At 52.4% G+C, this 19,265-nt stretch overlaps 1 protein-coding gene across 2 annotated transcripts in view; it reads left to right on the top strand.

Moving 5' to 3' along the window:
• MYO5B (myosin VB) overlaps positions 1 to 19,265 on the top strand; it is a 284,649-nt gene that overhangs the window by 219,476 nt on the left and 45,908 nt on the right. For both annotated transcript variants that reach the window (XM_054583631.1, XM_054583630.1), the window contains exons 18-22: positions 2,703 to 2,814; positions 5,311 to 5,522; positions 7,446 to 7,602; positions 9,454 to 9,693; positions 15,620 to 15,853. In XM_054583631.1, the coding sequence (XP_054439606.1) occupies positions 2,703 to 2,814; positions 5,311 to 5,522; positions 7,446 to 7,602; positions 9,454 to 9,693; positions 15,620 to 15,853 (955 nt within the window). The remainder of the gene's footprint in view (positions 1 to 2,702; positions 2,815 to 5,310; positions 5,523 to 7,445; positions 7,603 to 9,453; positions 9,694 to 15,619; positions 15,854 to 19,265) is intronic.

The raw sequence follows: 19,265 nt of genomic DNA, 5'->3' as shown, positions 1-19,265 counted from the left end.
CCGTGTGGAAACTAGAGGGAAGGAAGGAAAGACTATTTCTGATAGCACAGAAAACGTTACTTAATGCTGTGGTTGCAGTGTTTGGTTCGGCTTGGATCCAGAACACTGGCTTGCACCTCCTCCTCACCTTCACTTTCTCAGCAGGTTTTAGGAAAAGGTCAAAGAGAGGATTTCCTTCCCAGACTGCCATTTGAAATGTTAACTTTTGGAAAGAGGCACCGTAGTTTTGTGGCACTTTGGTTTGTTCTGTGACGGAGTTGAATCATTCATTATTATTTCATTTATGTCCTAACTCCCTCTCACCCCCTCCTCACGGACAAGCCACCGCACCTCGGGTTGCATCTGTTTTTGAAGATGAGAGGCGAGGGGACAGGCTGGGGCAGCTGCCCGTGCCCGTAATTGCCTGGCTCCGCGCATTGCCTGGCTTTCTGCACCTGCCCACCCTGGGAACCGCCCTGGTTTTTGTTCATTTGTTTTTTAATGCTACCTAACTGCTCCATCCAGGAAGCTGGGGTGTGTCTGCTATATACGGCAATAAAGCCAATGAAGTGTTGTAGAAACTGTGTGTCCATCAACGTGTTAGCTATCGAAGGCAACATGCATGTCTCGTGGGCTGGCCTTGGAGTATTGCGCTGAGGTTGTGTTGATCTGATTTGGAGGGAACTTCTTGGGACAGGAGGGGACTGAATAGAATGGGGTCATTGCAAAAAGAACCCATCTCTGTAGCGGCTGAGACCTAACACAGCAGAGGGACTTCACTTGCATTGGCTTGTCAAGTAACTACACAGTTTTGCACAGCTGTTCCCAAAGGAAACGTCAATGGCTTCTTCGATTGAGGGAATTATAACTTACACCCTTTTTCTACATTTCTCCTACTTAAGTGGCCAAAGGGCAAATACCACTCTCCAGAGAGGAAAATGGCAAAGGAGAAAGATGCATAGTCATGGATCACAGGATGGCGATGAAGTGGCACCCCGGGCTCTTGCCCAGGAGCCTGAGCAGAGGGCAGCCCTTTCCAGCTGTGACTTCAGGCCGCGTCCCTGCACTCAGCCTGCTGATGCGTGGGCACAGAACTCTCAGCCTTGCTCTAAAACTGGCGCCTGCTCAGCGCCGCCAGGAACCCAGCAAGCCCGAGCGGCGCCCAGCACTGCGGGCCGGTCCCCCTCTGGTGCCCCCGCCCCACCCTCGCCCCTCAGCATACCTGTCTATTTTTATCCTCCCTAGGAAATACGGCTCTCCAGGAGTCTAATTTAAAATGAGAATGAATCATTCAATTTGAAATGTGCAGCAGTGGCTAAGAAATATGTTCATTATCATGTACATAAAGCACTGTGATAAATGCCCTGTCCGGGAAGAGACGCTCATCCGCCTGTCACTGGCTCCCGCGCCCCATGAGCCTCTTGCCGCGCAGTCATCTGTCTGCTCCCTGGGGTTCGGAGCAACTCTGTGTCCCGGACGAATTGTGAAGCAAATACCACTTAAACAAAAACAGTGTTTGCGTGGGACTCCTTGGATGTGCATTGTTTATATTTTTTAAAAAAGCACCTTTTTCCTAAATCTTCAGTTCTCCTTCACTTCATTTATCTCATCTTGTTTACATCAGAAAAATCAGCCGTGCTTTCTGAAAAGAGCTCCACTCCTTCCCCAACTTCCATCTGCCAGCGCCGTGTGGAAGAAATAGTGTAGGACTGTAGAGCTAGACAGAGGCTTGAGAAATTGCCTTATTAACTTTCCTATTGAATCACAATTAAACTAACACACGCGCAGTCCCTAGCTTTGTTATTAAAAACCCCAGTGAAAGAATGATTTTAAACTTACTTGGGAGATGCAGTGATTCTTTTTATTTATTGGGGGGGAGAAACATCGATTTGTTGTCCCACTTATTTATGCATTTATTGGTTGACTCTTGTATGTGCCCTGACCGAGAATTGAACCCACAACCCTGGAGTATCTGGACGACGCTTTAACGCCTGAGCTACCCAGCCAAGGCCGGAGGAGTTCAATAATTCTTTATCTCAGGATCTTTCAGCCTTTAGTTCTGGCTCCTTTGCCTGAGAGCTGTGCTCATGTTCTTGGACTCGAGTCTGGCACAGGGTTGTCACCCGGGCACAGCACAGTCACCTGGAAGGGATTAGGTGGATCTGCATCACTAGTGATCAGAGCGGGACAGCCAAAGTCCAAATCTTCTTGGGGGAGAAAAGTGGTTCCTTCTAAACTGTACCAAAGTGTGTGAGCACTGTTATCTCTAGGGTCTAGGATATGTCGTCTTTAATGTACTGACGTATACTTTTCTGCATTAAAATAAAGTTTTCTGTGAGCTGTATTAGTTTTATAAGAAGAAACTCAACATTTACAGACCAAACTGCGTTCGGGGCATGGCCCCACTCGGCAGCAGCGCCTGGAGCTGCGTGCGCTTGGGTAGGTGGGCGCCCTGTGAGCGGGCCTGCCTCTGGTCTGCACTCCCAGAGGGGCCTCCAGCCCGCCTCTACCCTCGGCCTTCCAGCCGTGGTTCTATAATTCACTGAGCACTGAAATTCTCAGGCCTTCGAGGGAGGACGGCCTGCCCCAGAGTGTCTTTGCTCCTCTGAGAAGGGCTTTATGTGAGGAATAGCAATCCCTTGGGACACTGTCTGAGGCCGCCCGTGGCCCTCCTGTGACCCAGAGGCAGGACATGTCACCTGGTACACCTGTTTTCCCCCCAGGTGGGCCTACCATGATTTCTTCAACCGGTATCGGGTGCTGATCGCGAAGAGAGAGCTCGCCAACACAGACAAAAAGGCCATCTGCAGGTCTGTCCTGGAGAACCTCATCAAGGTGAGCGGGTCCGCCCCGGCCCCGGGCCCCAGGAAGGGCTTGACTGGACGGCTGTGAGAGTTGTGGGGCTGGAGGGGTTAGCTGCCCTTGGGGGTCTTTATCCTTCTAATTGCAACTGTTTCCAGGCTGTTAATCCCATTTCTATACATTAGTGACTAGAAAGGGAAAGCCCTACCACCTACCTAGAGTGCGTCCTAGCTTTTTTTTCACATCTCAACACACACAAAGTGAAATTATTCGTACAGCCCGCAAGGGTTTGTGATGAGGCCACTCCTGGCCAAGAACTGTTGGCCCTGGATCTCTGGCTTCTGCAAAGCTCGGGCTCCGTGGCTCAACCCACCTGCTGGTGCCTGGCACCTGTGCACATGCCTGGGGGCCCTGCCCTGGAGCCTGGCTCCAGCAGAGGGGAAAATAGCAGTGCTTCTCGTACCTTCCTCCTCGTGTAGCCAGCCTGCCTCAGGCCCAATGCCAGGTGCTGTCTTAAGTTAGGCAACATTTCATTTTAATGGAAATAACCTGAACTCACTCTAGACTCCTGAGACTGGAGAACTGTAAGAACAGAACTATGGGGGGCCTTTTATGATAAACATTTCATTATTTCCAGAGTGTTCCGTGATTACAGCAGAGTATGTTACTTAATGGTCTCAATAAAAAGTTAAACATATCAAAAATCTGCCCTTTAAGGAGGTAATAGAATTACATCAAAAAAGTAATTTTCTTTTGCTAGAAAAATCTATCCATCTGGAGTAGCTCATTGCCAGAAGGATTAAAGTCGTTATTGTGTACAAGTGGTGCAGTCGCTCTTCGAGCTTTGTCTTAGCTGCTCAAGTCCGTAACTGTAGACAGTACGGAATCTCATGCTGCATTGTCAGTAGAGAGAGTGACAGTCACATTAATTGAAGGTTGTGGTTAGTTACTGGACTCTGGTTAATGGAGGGTCTTGCCATGGTGCATCTAACTGCATTTGCATTTCAACGTCTCAGTTTTCATGGATGAGAAAAGTCTGTGTTCAGGGTCAACTGATTCTGACTGACATGGAGCATCAGGAGTCTTTCTCTTTATTTATTCCCTGGGAGTGTGGTGGTTTGTTTTTGTTCCCCCAGACTAGGAAATGAAACGTGTCCCCGAGATGCAACAGGCACCCCCCCCACCCCTCACCCCGTCCTGGCCCCTCTAAAGCCTGAGCACCTGGGCTTGGTCCTCCACTGTGAGGGCTGAACCCCCTTCCCATGCTTCCTGCCCGTGCAAGTCAAGGACCAGACCCCCACCCTGCCCCTCCCTGCGACAGTCTAGCTGGGCGCTCCATCCCAGCTCAGCACAGCTAAGGCGGCACCATCTCCTCTGTGTGTGGAAGCGGGTTCCCGTTAGCTGTGTAGGGCTTTAGCCACGAAGAGTGGTGATTCTGCCTCATCTCACACCCACGTGTCGCCATGAACCATTCTTGTGTGTGCGTGTTTTCCGAAGACCTTGGCCCAGTCCTTGCGGTCATCTTGCCCATGAGCAAACCCAGATGGATGTTTGCTTACAAAGCGCGCTCAACTATTGTGGGTTAACTACCAAGTGTTCCAGCCCAGGCTTGTCCGTAAGTGCACTGCTGGGTCATCTTTCCTTGTCCACCTGGACGAGTGTAGGGAAGGTCAACTAATTGCAATGTAAATAGATGTGATTAAGACAGTAATTATATGCCCCCCCCCAATCTCATAACATAGTTTGAAACCAAATAAAATTTACTTGGGGAGTTATTTGCAATCTGAAATTATTCAATCGACTGTGTGGCCAATTGAGGATAATCTTTTCAAGATGTCAACCAGATCAGGCCACTCCCTTGCTCAGAGCCTCCCAGGGGCTCCCCCCTCTGATTTTTTGACCTATGATGGTTAGTCCCTCCCACCCCCAGCTTCACGTCCCCACTCAGCTGTCCCAGCTCTCCTGTCCCTCAAACAGGCACAGCTTGTTGCAAAAATACCACAGGATATTTGCATCTGCTCTGCTCAGTTCTACTAAGCTCTCCCCGCCAGGACTTCCTCCTGGCCGCCGCCTTCATTTCATTGGGGTCTCGGCTCAGCTCTTACCTCGACAGGGACGGCTTCCTCGATGGTCCTGTTGAAGCAGCCCCATCGCCCCATCCCACGCTCCAGCCCCCAGTTTTGTCTTTCCAGTTCTCACCTGAAAACAGATTGTGTCTTGGTTTACTAAAAAAAAAAAGAAAGAAAGAAAAACCTTACTTTTTTGTGTCTTTCTGTCTTTGCCATGTCAGTTGCTCAAGGACCAGGCATCTCATTCACTGCTGCGTCCTGGGCACCAAGCCTAGTGCCTGGACCATAGGTAGAGGTGGACTCAGTGACTGTCACATGAATGCTGAGAGTTATTGTGTATCTAAGGCTCAGGATCACCTGAGCTCTGACGGGGGAATTCTGCACTGGAGGGGCTGCGTGGGGGGCCTGTCGCCTCACTTCTCACCGATGGTGAGCCAGGTGTCCTCCCTGCCTTGTAAAGGACCCTGACAAGTTCCAGTTTGGCCGAACCAAGATCTTCTTCAGGGCAGGCCAGGTGGCCTACCTGGAGAAGCTCCGGGCTGACAAGTTCCGGGCAGCCACCATCATGATCCAGAAGACCGTCCGGGGCTGGCTGCAGAAGGTGAAGTACCGCAGGCTGAAGGGGGCTACCTTAACTCTGCAGAGGTACTGCCGGGGACATCTGGCCCGCAGGTGAGCCGAGCTGGGGCACGTCCAGGCTGCGGATGGGGGCGGGCGGCAGGGGCAGGGCCGGGCTGTCCTAGCTGGTTGGTCTCTCTCAGCCTCTGTACCCAGAATGGTTCTTGTTGGGCACTGTCTGCACCGCGACTCCCACCGAGCAGCTGGGCCCATCTCCCCCATGCCCCTTCACCTGAGGGAATAGGTCCGGTTCCCAGGTGTCCGGTTCCCTCAGTTTGTTCCCACCACAGCAGTGCTACCCTCAGACTGGCTGGTTTGGGCACAAAACCACCACTTTCCTTTTGTTTAATTAAACGCCAAAGTAAAACAATCTTCTTTTATAAAAAGTGATAAATTCAGCCTTCTGTCAATGTGAACTTAGGTTCATGATTTACACCCATTTAAGAATCTCTTGAGAGTTTAAAACTAGGTCTGGAAAGGTCCTGGGGGGGCCCTTTTTGAATTGCTGCACTGAGCCCGCACAGGTAGCGTATGACTTACCCAACCACAAGCGGCCATCTAGGGCCCGAGCCCGGATGCAAGTCAGGCTGTCTGCCCAGCTTAACAGCAAGCCAAAGGAACCTCCTGATTTTAACTGCCATGCCCCTGACTGAGGCTGTTGCGTTGATGAAGCGTGAAAGTGGTCTGGGCGTCTCCCCCAAGATGGGCTCGGAGGACACGGCCTCCCGTAAGATCCGGCCCTGGTCCAAAATCAGTGACCTCTGCCAAAAGAGATGTCGTTGGAAAAGTGACAGTAATTGCCATAAGGTCTTGCATTTGGAAGCCAGTGCAATTCAGTCACCTCTGCCTGAATATGAGAAAATAAGCCAGCCCCAGAGGTACAAGCCCAGAGCAGGAATCCTTTGTACCATGAGCTTAGAAGCTTGCCCCTGCTCGCTCCCATCCTGGACGTAAGCGGCCCATTCGAGCACATCCGGAGGTGATGAGCGCCTGTAATTACTTCCAAATGGCTGAGAGGTGACCTCCGGAGCAAAGCTGTAGAAATGAAAATCAACACTAAGTAATCAACAACAGTCGGTGCCAGCTAAGTCATTACCAACTGTCCTGTTCCTGGGACTCTGCCTTAGGCCCCATGGTGAGGACATAAAATCTAGCTGGCCTGTGTCCCCCCGGCGGGAGTTTGTGTTCTAGTGGACACGCAGGGCTCACCAGTGGAGAGGTCCTGGGGGAGCTGGAAATGAGGCGCGTTTCGGCAGGCCAGCGGGCCTGGGTGGGTTACCTCCCCTTCCAGGGCTGCACTCGCTGAGCTCTAAGTCCTCCTAGCTTTTAGTGTTCCGAGTCTGCAATTGAACACTTGCTATGAGTCTGATACCAAACAGAGCCCTCAAGGAGGGTTAGAAGCATGAGACTGACATTCTGTCTGTCTTGAGGGCTGTGATGGGGAATGCGGAAGTGAAACGGGAACGTCACTGTCCACACGCAGTCCGACCCAGGCAGAAAGGCTGGGAGACAAGATAATGGCGAGATCCAGGCAGGCCTGAGAAGGTGCTGTCCGTTCAGCAAATGTTTTCTTAGCACCTACTAGGTCAGGCCCTGTACTAGATATAGGGGGTGCAAGGATGATTGCGACATGTCCCCTGATACCTCCAAGCCCAGTGAGTCCAGGGGCCAGATGCAAGTGTGAACGCACGGTGTGCCCAGGCTGCAGTGAGGGGCTTGCAGGTGGGGGAGTGGGCCCATGAAGATTACAGAGCTGGTCAGACTGACACTGAGTTTTGTGGAAAGACTTGGATGACAAGGAAAAAGCAAGTTCTGTTCTGAGCCTGCATTTCAAGTGCCCAGTGCATTGCTACAGTCAGTCAGGGCGATGAGACTTGGCTTGACCTGGGGTGTCAGACAGGGCCCAGTGGGGAGGGGCTTCATTCTGGACCAGCTCGGGGCCACGTCAGCATGGCCCGCCCCTCTCTCCCTCCCCAGGCTGGCCGAGCATCTGCGGAGGACCCGGGCGGCCGTGGTGCTGCAGAGGCAGTACCGCATGCAGAGGGCCCGCCGGGCCTACAGGAGGGTCCGCGGGGCTGCCATCGTCATCCAGGCCTTCGCGCGGGGCATGTTTGTGCGGAGGATCTACCACCAGGTGTGTAGCCATGCCAAGGACTCACGTGCTGAAAACCCAGACGTCGGTAGCAGCAAATGCGTTCTCACCAACGTGAATGTTTGTTGGCGGCTCCTAAATTTTTCCTAGGTCATTTTGCAGCTCTGTTCTCACTGAATTCTATCCAAAGTCCTATGAGATGTATTAGTCAGAGATATAAAGCCAATAGGAGATATGTACCTGTATATGTGCCTGAACACATGGAAATTTATTAGGAGGAATTGGCTCAGTGACTCTGGAGGCTGACAAGTCTCCTTGTCTGCAGCCAGAGACCCAGGAAAGCCAGTGGGGGTATTCAAGTCTGAAGGTCTCAGAACCAAGGGAGGCTATGGTGTGAATTCTACCTGAGAGCAGGAGAAGAAGAGATGAGACATCCCAACTCAACCATGAAAAGGGGGCAAATTCCTCCTTCCCCCACCTTTTGTTCTATTCATGCCACCAGTGGATTGGATGACGCCCATCCACACTGAGTCCACTGAGTCAAATGCTCACTGCAGAGGAAACACCCTCACAGACACACCCAGAAACAATGCTTAACTTGCACACCTCGTGGCCAGTTGACATGTAAGATCAACCATCACAGCTAGCAAGGGTGTCTAGCTTTGTCCCCGCTTTGACAGCTGAGATCCTTGGAGAAGCTGAGTCACCTTCCCAAGCACACTCCGTCAGCCTGTGGCAGAGCCCGGTGGCCCTTCTTGGGCTCGCTCAGACTTTGCGAGCAGGGATAATATTAGACATCATCAGGTCCGGAGCCTTTATTTAACAGATTGGCAACCTTAGGCTCAGCAAGGTGAGGTCAGGAGAGGGACCCTGGCCTCCTCCCTGCCAGGCCTTTACCCCGTGAAGCTGAACTGCCCAGTTAGGCAGCCTCAAGTCAGAACACTTCCTTCCACCAAATCGCCCCACAAAACTGACACTCAAGGCTAAGGCAAAAGATGGGTTGAAAGGAAACATCTCAAGTGGTCTCTTATTTTTCTAAAATGAACACCTCTCTCATCTATGATCAGAAAGGTGTGATTTCCACTTCCCCTCCCAAATACCAAAACTAAAGCATTACATAGATTGTGAAAAAACAAACATGGTCAGTCAGGCTCCAGGATGGAGCACACCCTGATGTGCTAGGGGAGACACTCGGACCCGGGACGAAGGTTCTGTGACTGTCTGGGGGGTTGGCGACAGCTGTGGGGCATCACCGTGGGAGCAGATCATATTTGGGAGGCACTAGGTTCAAACCAGCTCCGTCTCAGAGCTGTGTGACTGGGACGAGAGAGTCAGTCTCTCAGGGTGCTGGCTTGTTTATCCCTTTATTCCACAAACACTTATTTCATAGGGTGTTAGGGCAGGAACATTGATAATGCTTCAGTTTTCCAAGTGGTTGTAATACGGTAGGAGAAAAAGAACTGGTGACCTACAAGCTCAGCCTGTAGTTGTACTCAGGGCTCCCACCCCAGCTCCCCGTCCCCAGTGCGGAGGAATCCAAAGCTCGTGAATGGGGAGGTGTCGGCTGGGAAATCTTCAGGCCCCTTCAACTTTGAGGTTTTAGACTGTAGTTTCCTAACCAATAAAAGAAAAAGTGAAACAGACAAACCAACCTTAGAAGAAGGGATTGGCAGCTGATTGATTCCCTGCAGGGATGCAGGCTGCAGAACCTAGTGAAGACTTATTCACAAAACAAATGGCCGTCAAAGCTTTATATCTCAGGGAGGCAAATTCTCTCTGTCTCCCCTAAAACTCAGGCTGGCCACGGCTCTCACCTCCCTTGGGCAGTGTGGGAGCCCCTCTCGCTCCTGTCCTGCAGTGCAAACCCATTAGCATGTGCTTGTCCCCCACCAGGTCCTTCGGGAGCACAAGGCCACCATTATCCAGAAGCATGCACGGGGCTGGATGGCACGCCGGCGCTTCCTGCGGCTGCGGGGTGCGGCCATCGTCATCCAGTGCGCTTTCCGGAGGCTCAAGGCCAAGCAGGAGCTGAAGGCCCTCAAGATCGAGGCTCGCTCCGCTGAGCACCTGAAGCGCCTCAACGTGGGCATGGAGAACAAGGTGGTCCAGCTGCAGCGGAAGATCGACGACCAGGTGGGCGTTGGGATCCACCGCCCCCACCCCCGGGGGAGCTGGGCTGCTGAGGGTATGCTTGAGAGAGACCCACTGCTTCCTTCGGGAACTTCACAGGCCAGAAACCCAAGAGAGAGCACATGTCCTCAGGGTGTCCCCTGTTCAGCAGGAAGGGCAACTGACTATGGCAGGCAGAGTAACAGCCCCAAAGATGTCCACGTCCTAACCCCCAGAGCCTCTGAATGTGCTGCCTTACAGAGCAAAAGGGACTTGGTGGATGTAATTGACTTGAGGGGAGGTTATGCTGAATTGGACCCAGTGTATTCACAAGTGTGTGCTCCTAACAGAGGCGGGAAGGCCAGACTCCGAGGAGGAAATGTAATGACAGGACCAGGCCTGGGAGCAATGTGGGGTTATGAGCAAGGAACTCACACAGCCTCCAGAAACTGGAAAAGGCAATATAACGGGTTCTCCTGGGAGGGACATAGCCTTGCTGACACCTTTTAGACGTCTGACCTCCAGAAGTGTAGGGTAGTAGATCTGTACTGTTTCAAGCCACTGCCTGGGCGGTAATTTGTTGCAGCAGCAAGAGGAAGTTAATCCATTTGCCCAAAGTCATGTTTTCCTTCCCTTGTAGAGGCAGCATGATGTGACAACTGTAGCGGGTGTTTATGGCAGGTTCACTGCGAGCCACACTCTGTCCTAGGGCTCTGTCTGTCTAACTCTTTTAATTCTCACAACCATTAAGATAAATAGAATTGTCCTTCTTTTTAACAGTGAGAAAACTGAGAGGGCCAGTGACTTCCTCAAGTCATGCAGGTGACAGTGGCAGGGCCACCATTTGAACCCAGCTGTCTAGCTCGAGAGCCTATTTGGGTCACCACTTTGCTCTTCTCTCTTACTCTGTGTTGTGTGGTGTGGCGGGAAGAGCATGTGCTTTGCAATTAAAGAGAGTCCAGTTCGATTTCAGCTGTGGCGCTCAAAAGTTGAGCGACTGATCCAACCACTCTGAGCCTCAGTTTCTTGATCTGTGAAATCAGGGTTGTCAGGAGCATAAGTGGTCGGACGTGGATGAAGAGCTTAGTACGCAGCAGGAAACTCGGGAAGGGGTTGTCACTGTTGTTATGTGTAAGAACTTTCCTTTGTCTTTCTTCTCTGGCTCCCTTCCCATGCCAGTGAATCACACAAGTGACAAGTCATTGATCAAGTCCCTGCGAGTGTCGGGTGCTGCGCAGTGTCCTGGGAGGGACCCGAGACAGACCTAGGACACCCGGCAGCCTCCGTCAGGTTGGAAGGCGAGGCGAGTGTGCGCGCACATGCACACCCATGCACCCCCGTGCACCCTCTTTCCGGTGGCCCAGTGGCGAGTCTTCTTCTCAGCAGAACAACTTCCCTGACCACGTCTGGTGCTTTGTTAGGCTCGGTGAACGGAGGATGACTTCAGCGTGCGCTGGACGCTGCGGTGTGAGGGAGCGGTCTTCCGCTGATGAGGCCAGTGGCCCCTACAACCCTGACGATTCTCTGATTGCCTGGCCCTGTGATCGGTGTTCTCGGTTCCCTCTCATTTGACCTTTACACAACTTTGCGAGGTCATTTTACAGATGAGGAAACTGTGGATCAGGGACATCAAGTACCTTGCCAAGGTCACAGAACTAGAAAGTTCTAGAACCAGCATTCCAGCCCAGGTCTGTCTGATCCCACAGCCACAACAAGGGCGATGCTAATGTTTTAACCCCAAGCATTACTAAGTTTCAGTCCTTTCCCATGTCGTGGCTTAGCTGGGTTCCTGGAGCTGGAAGGAAGCTCAGCACTGCTTTGCTTATGCAGGGCATCAGGATGACCACGGGACCAGGCTCCTGAGCTCCTGGAGGGTTTTAGGAGGAGCAGGCAGGAGAGAACCAACGAGCAGGCATGGTAAGGGCTTGTGGAGAGAGAGGGCGAGTTAGAGTTGGGGCTGCCAGGCATTGCCTGGGAGAGCACTTGGTTTTATTGCACATATTCTACGCTAAGCATTTTGTAAGTTTCTCATGACCCCAACAGAGCAAGAAAATAAACGAGCCATTTCATACCATAGCCACCTGCCCAGAACAACAGCCCCGAAGCAGTGCAGGGACAGCAGTAAAATGTTCCTGACAAGAGACCATCACCCTGGAGCCTTCTGTTCTCTGCGTGAGGGTTACAGTGTCCAGGTGGGCTTGGCTCCTTAGTGGGGAAGTAAGGCAGAAAGCCAACTGCGGGTAAGGACACATGGTGCCTGCCTGCAGCGACATGCAAGTCAGGGGAGACGGTCCACCCACTAGGAGGGACAGGGGTGGAAGCGAAGAGGTCAGGTCTCTGAGACTGGACATTTGAAAAACACCAGCACAAAGATGTCCAGATTTTTCACTATTGCTATTGTGGCTATTGCTGTCTGACCAGAAAAGTTATTTGGGTAGTCAAATTCTGCCAGTTACCTTCTGAGCTAAGTATAGTCAGAAGGACAAGAAGGCTTTGTTGGCACGACTGCTCCCTGCCCAATGCCCTGGGCTCCTCCTGGTCACCTGAGCCCATCGGGCCTGGCATTGGCTTTGCTGATTTCCGAAGTTGACTTCAGAGGTTAAAAATAGATCTGGTATTTTGCAGTTCACGTGCTTGAACATCAAAGAGGAGCAGACTTAAAAGACTATTTTTAAAAGAGCTTTTTTGCCTTGAGCTTCCTGCTTGGCAAGCAGCTGTGAGTAGCATCAGGCATTACCCTCCCCCGCCCCCCCCCCGGGGCCGGGGCCTGTGTGCAGGGGGGCGGGGGTCAGAGGCAGAGTCGGGGGTGTGTTTGATCTTGCTTTCTTGCATCGCTCCCGACGTTGCCTGACTGTGTGCCAGTCACTGTTCTCATATTCACATATGACCTTATTTAATCCTCACCACAATCCCATGAAATAATACTGATAGTACTCACATTTTAAACAGAGGCACAGAGAGGTTAAGTAGCCTGCCCGAGGGTGCACAGCTGGGAAGTAGCACGGCTGGGGCCAAGTTTGGCCATCTAGTTCCAGAGCATGTTCTGCCACCTCCGACCAATATAGACAGTGTCGTCCTCAGACTGGCTGGCTTTTGACAGTGGGTGTGTGGCCTGGTGTCCTGGAACACGCTTGGCACTCTGCTGTGATAGGAGGTGTCAGTGTAATCTGTGTCACCAGCTCTTCAGGGATTCTTGGACCATGGCAGCCTCTTAGCAGTGGGGCCAGCCATTTGCAAGTGAGCCGGTTTCTATTCTTTTTGTGATGCCTGGAACAACTCAGGCTGCCCCCCTGACACACGAGGTTCTTCACAGAAGGAAAGGAGACACGCGTGCCAGGGAGGACACGGATGAAGGCATCTCCAAGCATTTGTGGGACAGTACAGGGCAGTGGACAAGCCCCTAGCTGGATGGAGGCCTGATTCTGTCTCAGTGATACTTGCAACCAGAGCTGACAGCTTGGGATCGTGGCCCAACCTCCCGTTGAACCCTGAGGTCTTCCAGGGGTGGGGGGAGTGGGGGCTGGCCTGAGATCGCCAAGGTAACTCTTACAATGCACTGACCATGATGGGGCTAAAAAGGAGAGGATCCCAACTCCTAGGGTGGGGCGGGGTTGGGGGTTTTTTAAAACGTCAAGAAGGCAGCAAGGGAGGGAACTGAAAAATAAAACCAGCATGAGGCTAGCACCCAAAGTTCATGTCTTAAGGTTTTGTGCACCCAACTAGAAAAACACAAAATTGGCACCTAGTTCCAAGGAAATGACAGAAAGGAGGAAATAGAGTCACTTGAGAGTTGTTGAAGGAGAAATAGAAGGATTGGAGCTGTCCTTGGTGCTGACATTTTCCTGTGTGTTTTTATAACGTGTGATGTCATAAGCCCATCCTTCACAACATCCTTCAGCAGTAAGTACAGTGACAGTTCCTGGGACCAAGTTTTACAGTGTCCTTGGTTGAGGCCATAGTGTGACATTTTTCAGCCAAAATGTTGTAACCTGGGAACTCAGCTCTGCCACTGTGACTTTGTTTAAGCACAATGTGTAGAATGATTAGTTCAGTTGCACCTATACTTTTTTTATAGTGAAGGTCAAGTTTTTTAGACCTTTATGAATATAAGGCTATATTTAAATATGTTTTACCTGAAAAATATTGACACAGACATATGGATTCGGTCAGTAGCCTTTTTCTAAACTTCACCCAAGGACGTGCTTCTTGATTTTAGAGAGAGAAGAAGGGAGGGATGAAGAGGGAGGGAAACATCAATGCAAGAGATAAAAATCAGTCGATTGCTTTGTACATGCCCTGGCCGGGTGCTGAACCCACAACTTAGGTACATGCTCTGAGCAGGGATCAAACCCTCAATCTCCCAATTTATGGGATGACGCTCCAGCAAACTGAGGCACACCGGCCAGGGCAGCCAGTAACCTTGTAAATCAATTTGATTCAGTGCACTTAGCAGACGTTCAGTAAATATGTTAAATTAGTTCATGTTTATGATTCACGAATGTATCCATATACATTTGAAAAATATGTTACAAGTCACAGCTTTTGGCCTTTTGTACCTCAGTTTTCCCAACTGTGAAATGGGGCTGTGAATCAGCCTTACTACAGAGGGTTTTTCTGAGGAGCAAATGCATTAATATATGGGATCATGTGCCTGCCCCATAGCAAACACCCATTAAGTGCTGGTACTGTGTGTGGGACATGTCGCTTTTCACATTGCAGACTGTCTTGCGATGATTCCCCACCGCGCCCTCCCCCCAAGGGGTCTGTAGACCATGGCCTTGGGAACCGCTCAGAGGCGCTTGTGTACTGCTCTTCAGGTTGTGCTCTGCATAGGGTGACTGGCTGTGGGGACAGGTGGGGCTGACGTCCAGCCCACATGCTGATCACCTAATGAGGAGCCCATGTGCGGTGCCGCCCTGAGGACGGGGGTCTCAGCCTTGTGGGGCATTTTATGGGTCCAACAGCTGTTCTTTCACTCCTCACTGCTTTCCCTGGAGCTTAGTTTCTGTTATAAATTCATGATTGATTCCTGGTGCCCAGCTCATTGGTATTTTAGCCAGTAGCTCTGTCCCTGTCGGAGCTCCTGCAGAGACCGGCAGTGAACAGCCATCAGTGACTGTTGTGGCTTGATTATTTGGAGAGCCCTTCGTCCCCTGCCATTTCTCCGCTAACCAGTTGCAGCTGATGCTCTGAGCGATGGCAGGACCAGTCCCGTCCATGTGTACACTGGCACTCGACACTGGCCCTGGGTCCTCAGTGCTTCATCCACATGAGCTCTATCTGCTGTCCACTTCCCAGGTGCCCCCCGCACCTGCACTAGGCCCGTGGGGGATTGCCTAAGCGGGCACGTGAGTGGGTGCCCCGTCTGCAGGGCACAGCATGGACGGTTCTGCCGGGGCCTCGTTTCTGGAGTCAGAGCCCTACAGGGCAAGCTGACAGGTGGTGAGAGGGATCCCAAGACCCTGTGAGGGCCTCCTTGGAAGAGGGATGCTGAAGGGGTCCTTTGTTTCAGAGCCAGAGATTAGGTTGCAGCTCTTTGTGCCAGCGAGGCCAAGGGTAGGAGGGCTCAGTGTGACAGAGCTGGGAACTCCAGAAGCAAAGGCTGTGGACCCAGGAAGCCAGCTACGCTGTTCCCACACTGGAAAACCAGGCGCGAGGTCTGTGCAGCCCGTCACAGAAAGCTGCCGGCGGCCGGCTCTGCCTCGCCTCATAGACGCACCGTGAGCATCAGCATGGGTGGTTTTGTTTTCCTCTGTTTCTCCTGGCCCACAACAGAGTTTTGTTAGGGAGATGCTGGGAAAGCACACGGCATGCAGTGAGTGTGGGATTTAATTCCACCTTCAGCATTCCTTTTTAAAAAATTGCCTTCGTGTTTCTTCCTGGCCAGATAACATTGCTCTCCACCTTTTCCCCTCCCCCCAACCACCCCACCCCCGTTTGCTCTCCGCAGAACAAAGAGTTCAAGACACTGTCGGAGCAGCTGTCCGCGGTCACCTCCACCCACGCCATGGAGGTGGAGAAGCTGAAGAAGGAGCTGGCCCACTACCAGCAGAGCCAAGGCGGGGACAGCAGCCTGAGGCTGCAGGAGGAGGTTGAGAGCCTGCGGACCGAGCTCCAGAGGGCCCACTCAGAGCGCAAGATCCTGGAGGATGCCCACAGCAGGGAGAAGGATGAGCTGAGGAAGGTACGGCGGGGCCGGAGGGGGCAGCTGGGCCGTGGACCAGCCGGCAGAGCATCCTCGCCAGGGCTTCCCTGGGACTGGCGTCCCTCCACACATAGATGTGAAGCTCCCGGAAAAGTGTTGACCAAGTTCTTGCCATGAGCTAAGCACTTGGCATCGCCTGAGGCGGGGCACACGTGGCAGGCATTGGGTGTCTTACGGCCTAGAATTTTCTACCATGTCAACTTTATGGCCTGAGTCCTTGTTGGCAAGAGAGGTGGTCCAGGGCAGTGGCTTTTCTGCTCCACATCACCTGCAGGGTTACAGGCAGCCTCTAGATGCCCCTATTCATAATAAGCCCACGTAACTTGGGGGATTTGTCTGAAGTGCTGATAGGTTCAGCCTGCCTCTCCCACTCCAGTTTGTGTGCTCGGTAGGTTTACTCTCTACCCATGAAAGAGATCTTCCTGGGTTCGGCCCCCACGCCCCCATCTCGAAAGCTAGAAAACAGACATTCCCTTCTCCACTCCCAAGATAGCTGTTCAAACCAGGGATGTTCCGTGGGCCACTGGAGAGCGTCCCACGGACTTGGGACACTGCTGCAATGACCCACATGGCACCTTGCCTGCTTATTGTGCACCCAGCCGGTCGCAATAGGTTGGGAATCTAAGAGGAAGGAATTCAGTGTTCCTCATGTAGAATAACAGCTTTCCTTTTGTAAAGTCGGGGCAGGCTGAAGCTCCCTCAGCCAGGGCTCCAAGGTAGGTGGCAACGTTTTCAGGTTCTCATTCCTGCTCTGCCACCATCAAGTGTGTGTGGAAAACCTCACTGGCCTTAGTTCCCTCATCTGTTTTTTGGGTTGTTTTTTTTAAAGCTGGTCTAGATCCTCTCTAAGGCCCCCTCTGGACTTACAGCTGGCCATCTCCACGGGCTTGTGTTTGATGGCTCCTGGAAGGACAGAGGGCCTCAGCGCGCTCTGCGGCACCTCTCACCCCCCTCCCCGTTACCTTCTCGGGCGCTGAGCCTTCCGACATGGGCGGGAAACACGCAGGCTGCCGTGTGAGATGAGAGCCTGTGGAGCCAGCTCACGCCGGGCTTCGTACTGTGTGTTTCTGTCCCAGGCAGAACTTCAGCTCCATCAGCCACTCACTTCCTCAGATCTTGGGGGTTTCCCGGGAGTCAGAGGTAGGGTCCACAGGGGGGTAAGGTGACCAAAAAAAGTGAGACACGAGACTTCCTGGTGCAGGCAGCCTGGCACAGAAAAGTCCTTGTACCCCCAGGGTGTTGCCCAAATGTACCCACCAGTTCAGCCACCATGAGGCCGGCAGTATTTCATTCTTTGGGATGGAGCTTGTTGTGCTAGGAAAATGGAGCCACAGCCTGTAGCCTGCAAACCACAGAGCTCGGCTCTCCGCTGTCTGTTGACCCTTGGGAACAGATGGGCCGCGACCCTTCCCGATGAATAAAAATAGGAAAGCGGAATCTAAGGCAGAGAGAAGCAGCCAAGGTTAGAACTGAAGAGACTTGCCATTGGTGGCCCCGTGCGAAATAGAAGAGGGAGTTCCCTACAGGTGGGGCCAGTCAGGTGAGACATGTGGCCGCCTGCTGACCCAGCAGATCCCCAAAACAGGGTCTCTTGTCCCTACCCCACAAAGAGCATTTGACTCCCCAGCTCCCCAGCCTCCTCGCCTGCTACTCCTGGGATACTCGGACTGGGGGCCTCGAGCACTTTTAGTTTTTTTAAATTGATTTGAGAGAGAGAGAGAGGGAAACATCAAGTTGTTGCTCCACTTATTTGTGCATTTACTGGTTGCTTCTTGCATGTGCCCTGACTGGGGATTGAACCTACAACTTTGGTATATCAGGACGATGCTCCAACCAACTGAGCTCTTCCAGGGTTCAGAGCACTTTTAAAATAGCCAAGCCTCCCTCAAAGCGGGCCTAAGGTTTATTATATAAAAGTCTTCCTTGGCAGAGCAAAACAGAGAAATGGACACCCTCTTCTTCTCCTTTAAAAAAATCATTAGTATTTCCTAGCAGTGTGTTGAGCTAGGTCTTAAATACAGGGAGAGTTTGGAACTGGCAAGAAGAAGAAATTCAAGGACACTGCAAGAATGGGAACAATAGAACAATAGATGCAGAGGCAGAACCAGAAAAGCATCTTCTCTGACCCCAAACATCAGCAAATCCCAAGCTGGTAACCTGAGAGCAAACAGGCATAAAATGACTCATTAAGTGCAATGTCTGCCTCTTTCCAAGAAGAGAAAAAAGTGGAAGCAAAATTTATTCCTTTTCCAGGGTCTCCAGAACCTTCTGATCCTGGTGGCCTGGGGTGAGCGGGGAACAGGGGAGGCTGGCTTTCTTTTCTCCTTTCATCTCTGGTGCCTAGTCAGGGTTTAACGTTTCTCAAAGGCACCATGTCCATTCTTATTAACAAATGCTGAATAGTCAGTCGGCTTCCTCTCAGGCTTGTCCAGGGCCCGCTCTGCGTCGAGCCAGATTGAAGCGACAGAGGGAGCAGACGGCTGGTAGATGTTCAGTTAGTGGGTTTGATATTTCTGTCAGCTCGCGCTGTGTTGGAACGAGCCTCCTAGAAACTGGGCTCCCCACCCGGGACGGCATTCATTGTCAGGCCACGTGGCTGCACTGCCTTGGGCTGTGGGAGACCGTGTCCCCAGGGGGCAGGAACTCACCCGCGTTTGCGAAGCCTTAGCTGACACCCTTTCTGCTCAAGGGGTCCATTGTTGTGGCCCCTCCCCAGAGCAGGCCGCACCCAGGCCTTCAGCCTCTGTCCCTCCTGGCCTCTGTGTGTGCTGTGGGCGTTTGTTCTCTTTTAAAGCCATCAGTGATCCCTGTGCCGACCAACTTGTGCAGCTGAGCTGTTTTGTGTCCCTAATGAAAGAGACGTGGCTCCCAGGGCTGCATTTGATACAGAGGCAACGGCTCATTATCCAGAAGCTGTTCTCCACGTGGCTTAGCAGGGCCAGCGAGGCCTGGCCTGGGGCGGGGTTGCAGGCGGGGGAGGAAGGGTGGCCCGCAGCCAGGCGTCTGGCTCTGAGTGAGGTTCCTTGACCGTGTCGGGGGACCAAGAGCTGCCCCGGGGCCCTGAGTGGCCCACCTGGTGGCGTTGGGATTGTGCGGTGTATCGTGTCATCAGTTACCGAACCACCAGCCACACTTGTCAGTTGCCTTGGGTGGTGCAGTGCAGAGGTTTGGGGCTTTCCCAGCACAAGTAGAGAGGTCTGGCTGTGGGGGAGCGGGGTCCTCACAGTGGAGAGGCCTGAGTCTCCCCCAGGAGGCGCAGAGCAGGGTGACTTGGGCCAATGAAGACTCTGAGCCGCGCTCTCAGCAGCTCCAGGAACGTGGTGCCTGAGAAGGCCGAGGATTGTTAGAAAGAGAACCCCACCCCCTGCATTTCTATGGAAGGACAGTGTGT

Source organism: Pteronotus mesoamericanus, unplaced genomic scaffold (genome assembly GCF_021234165.1).
Source record: "Pteronotus mesoamericanus isolate MK-2021 breed Mesoamerican mustached bat unplaced genomic scaffold, CSHL_Meso_final contig_74, whole genome shotgun sequence".
Taxonomy (NCBI): domain Eukaryota; kingdom Metazoa; phylum Chordata; class Mammalia; order Chiroptera; family Mormoopidae; genus Pteronotus; species Pteronotus mesoamericanus.
The sequence above is the reverse complement of the archived record's forward strand: the minus strand, read 5'-3'. Positions and strand labels throughout refer to the sequence as shown.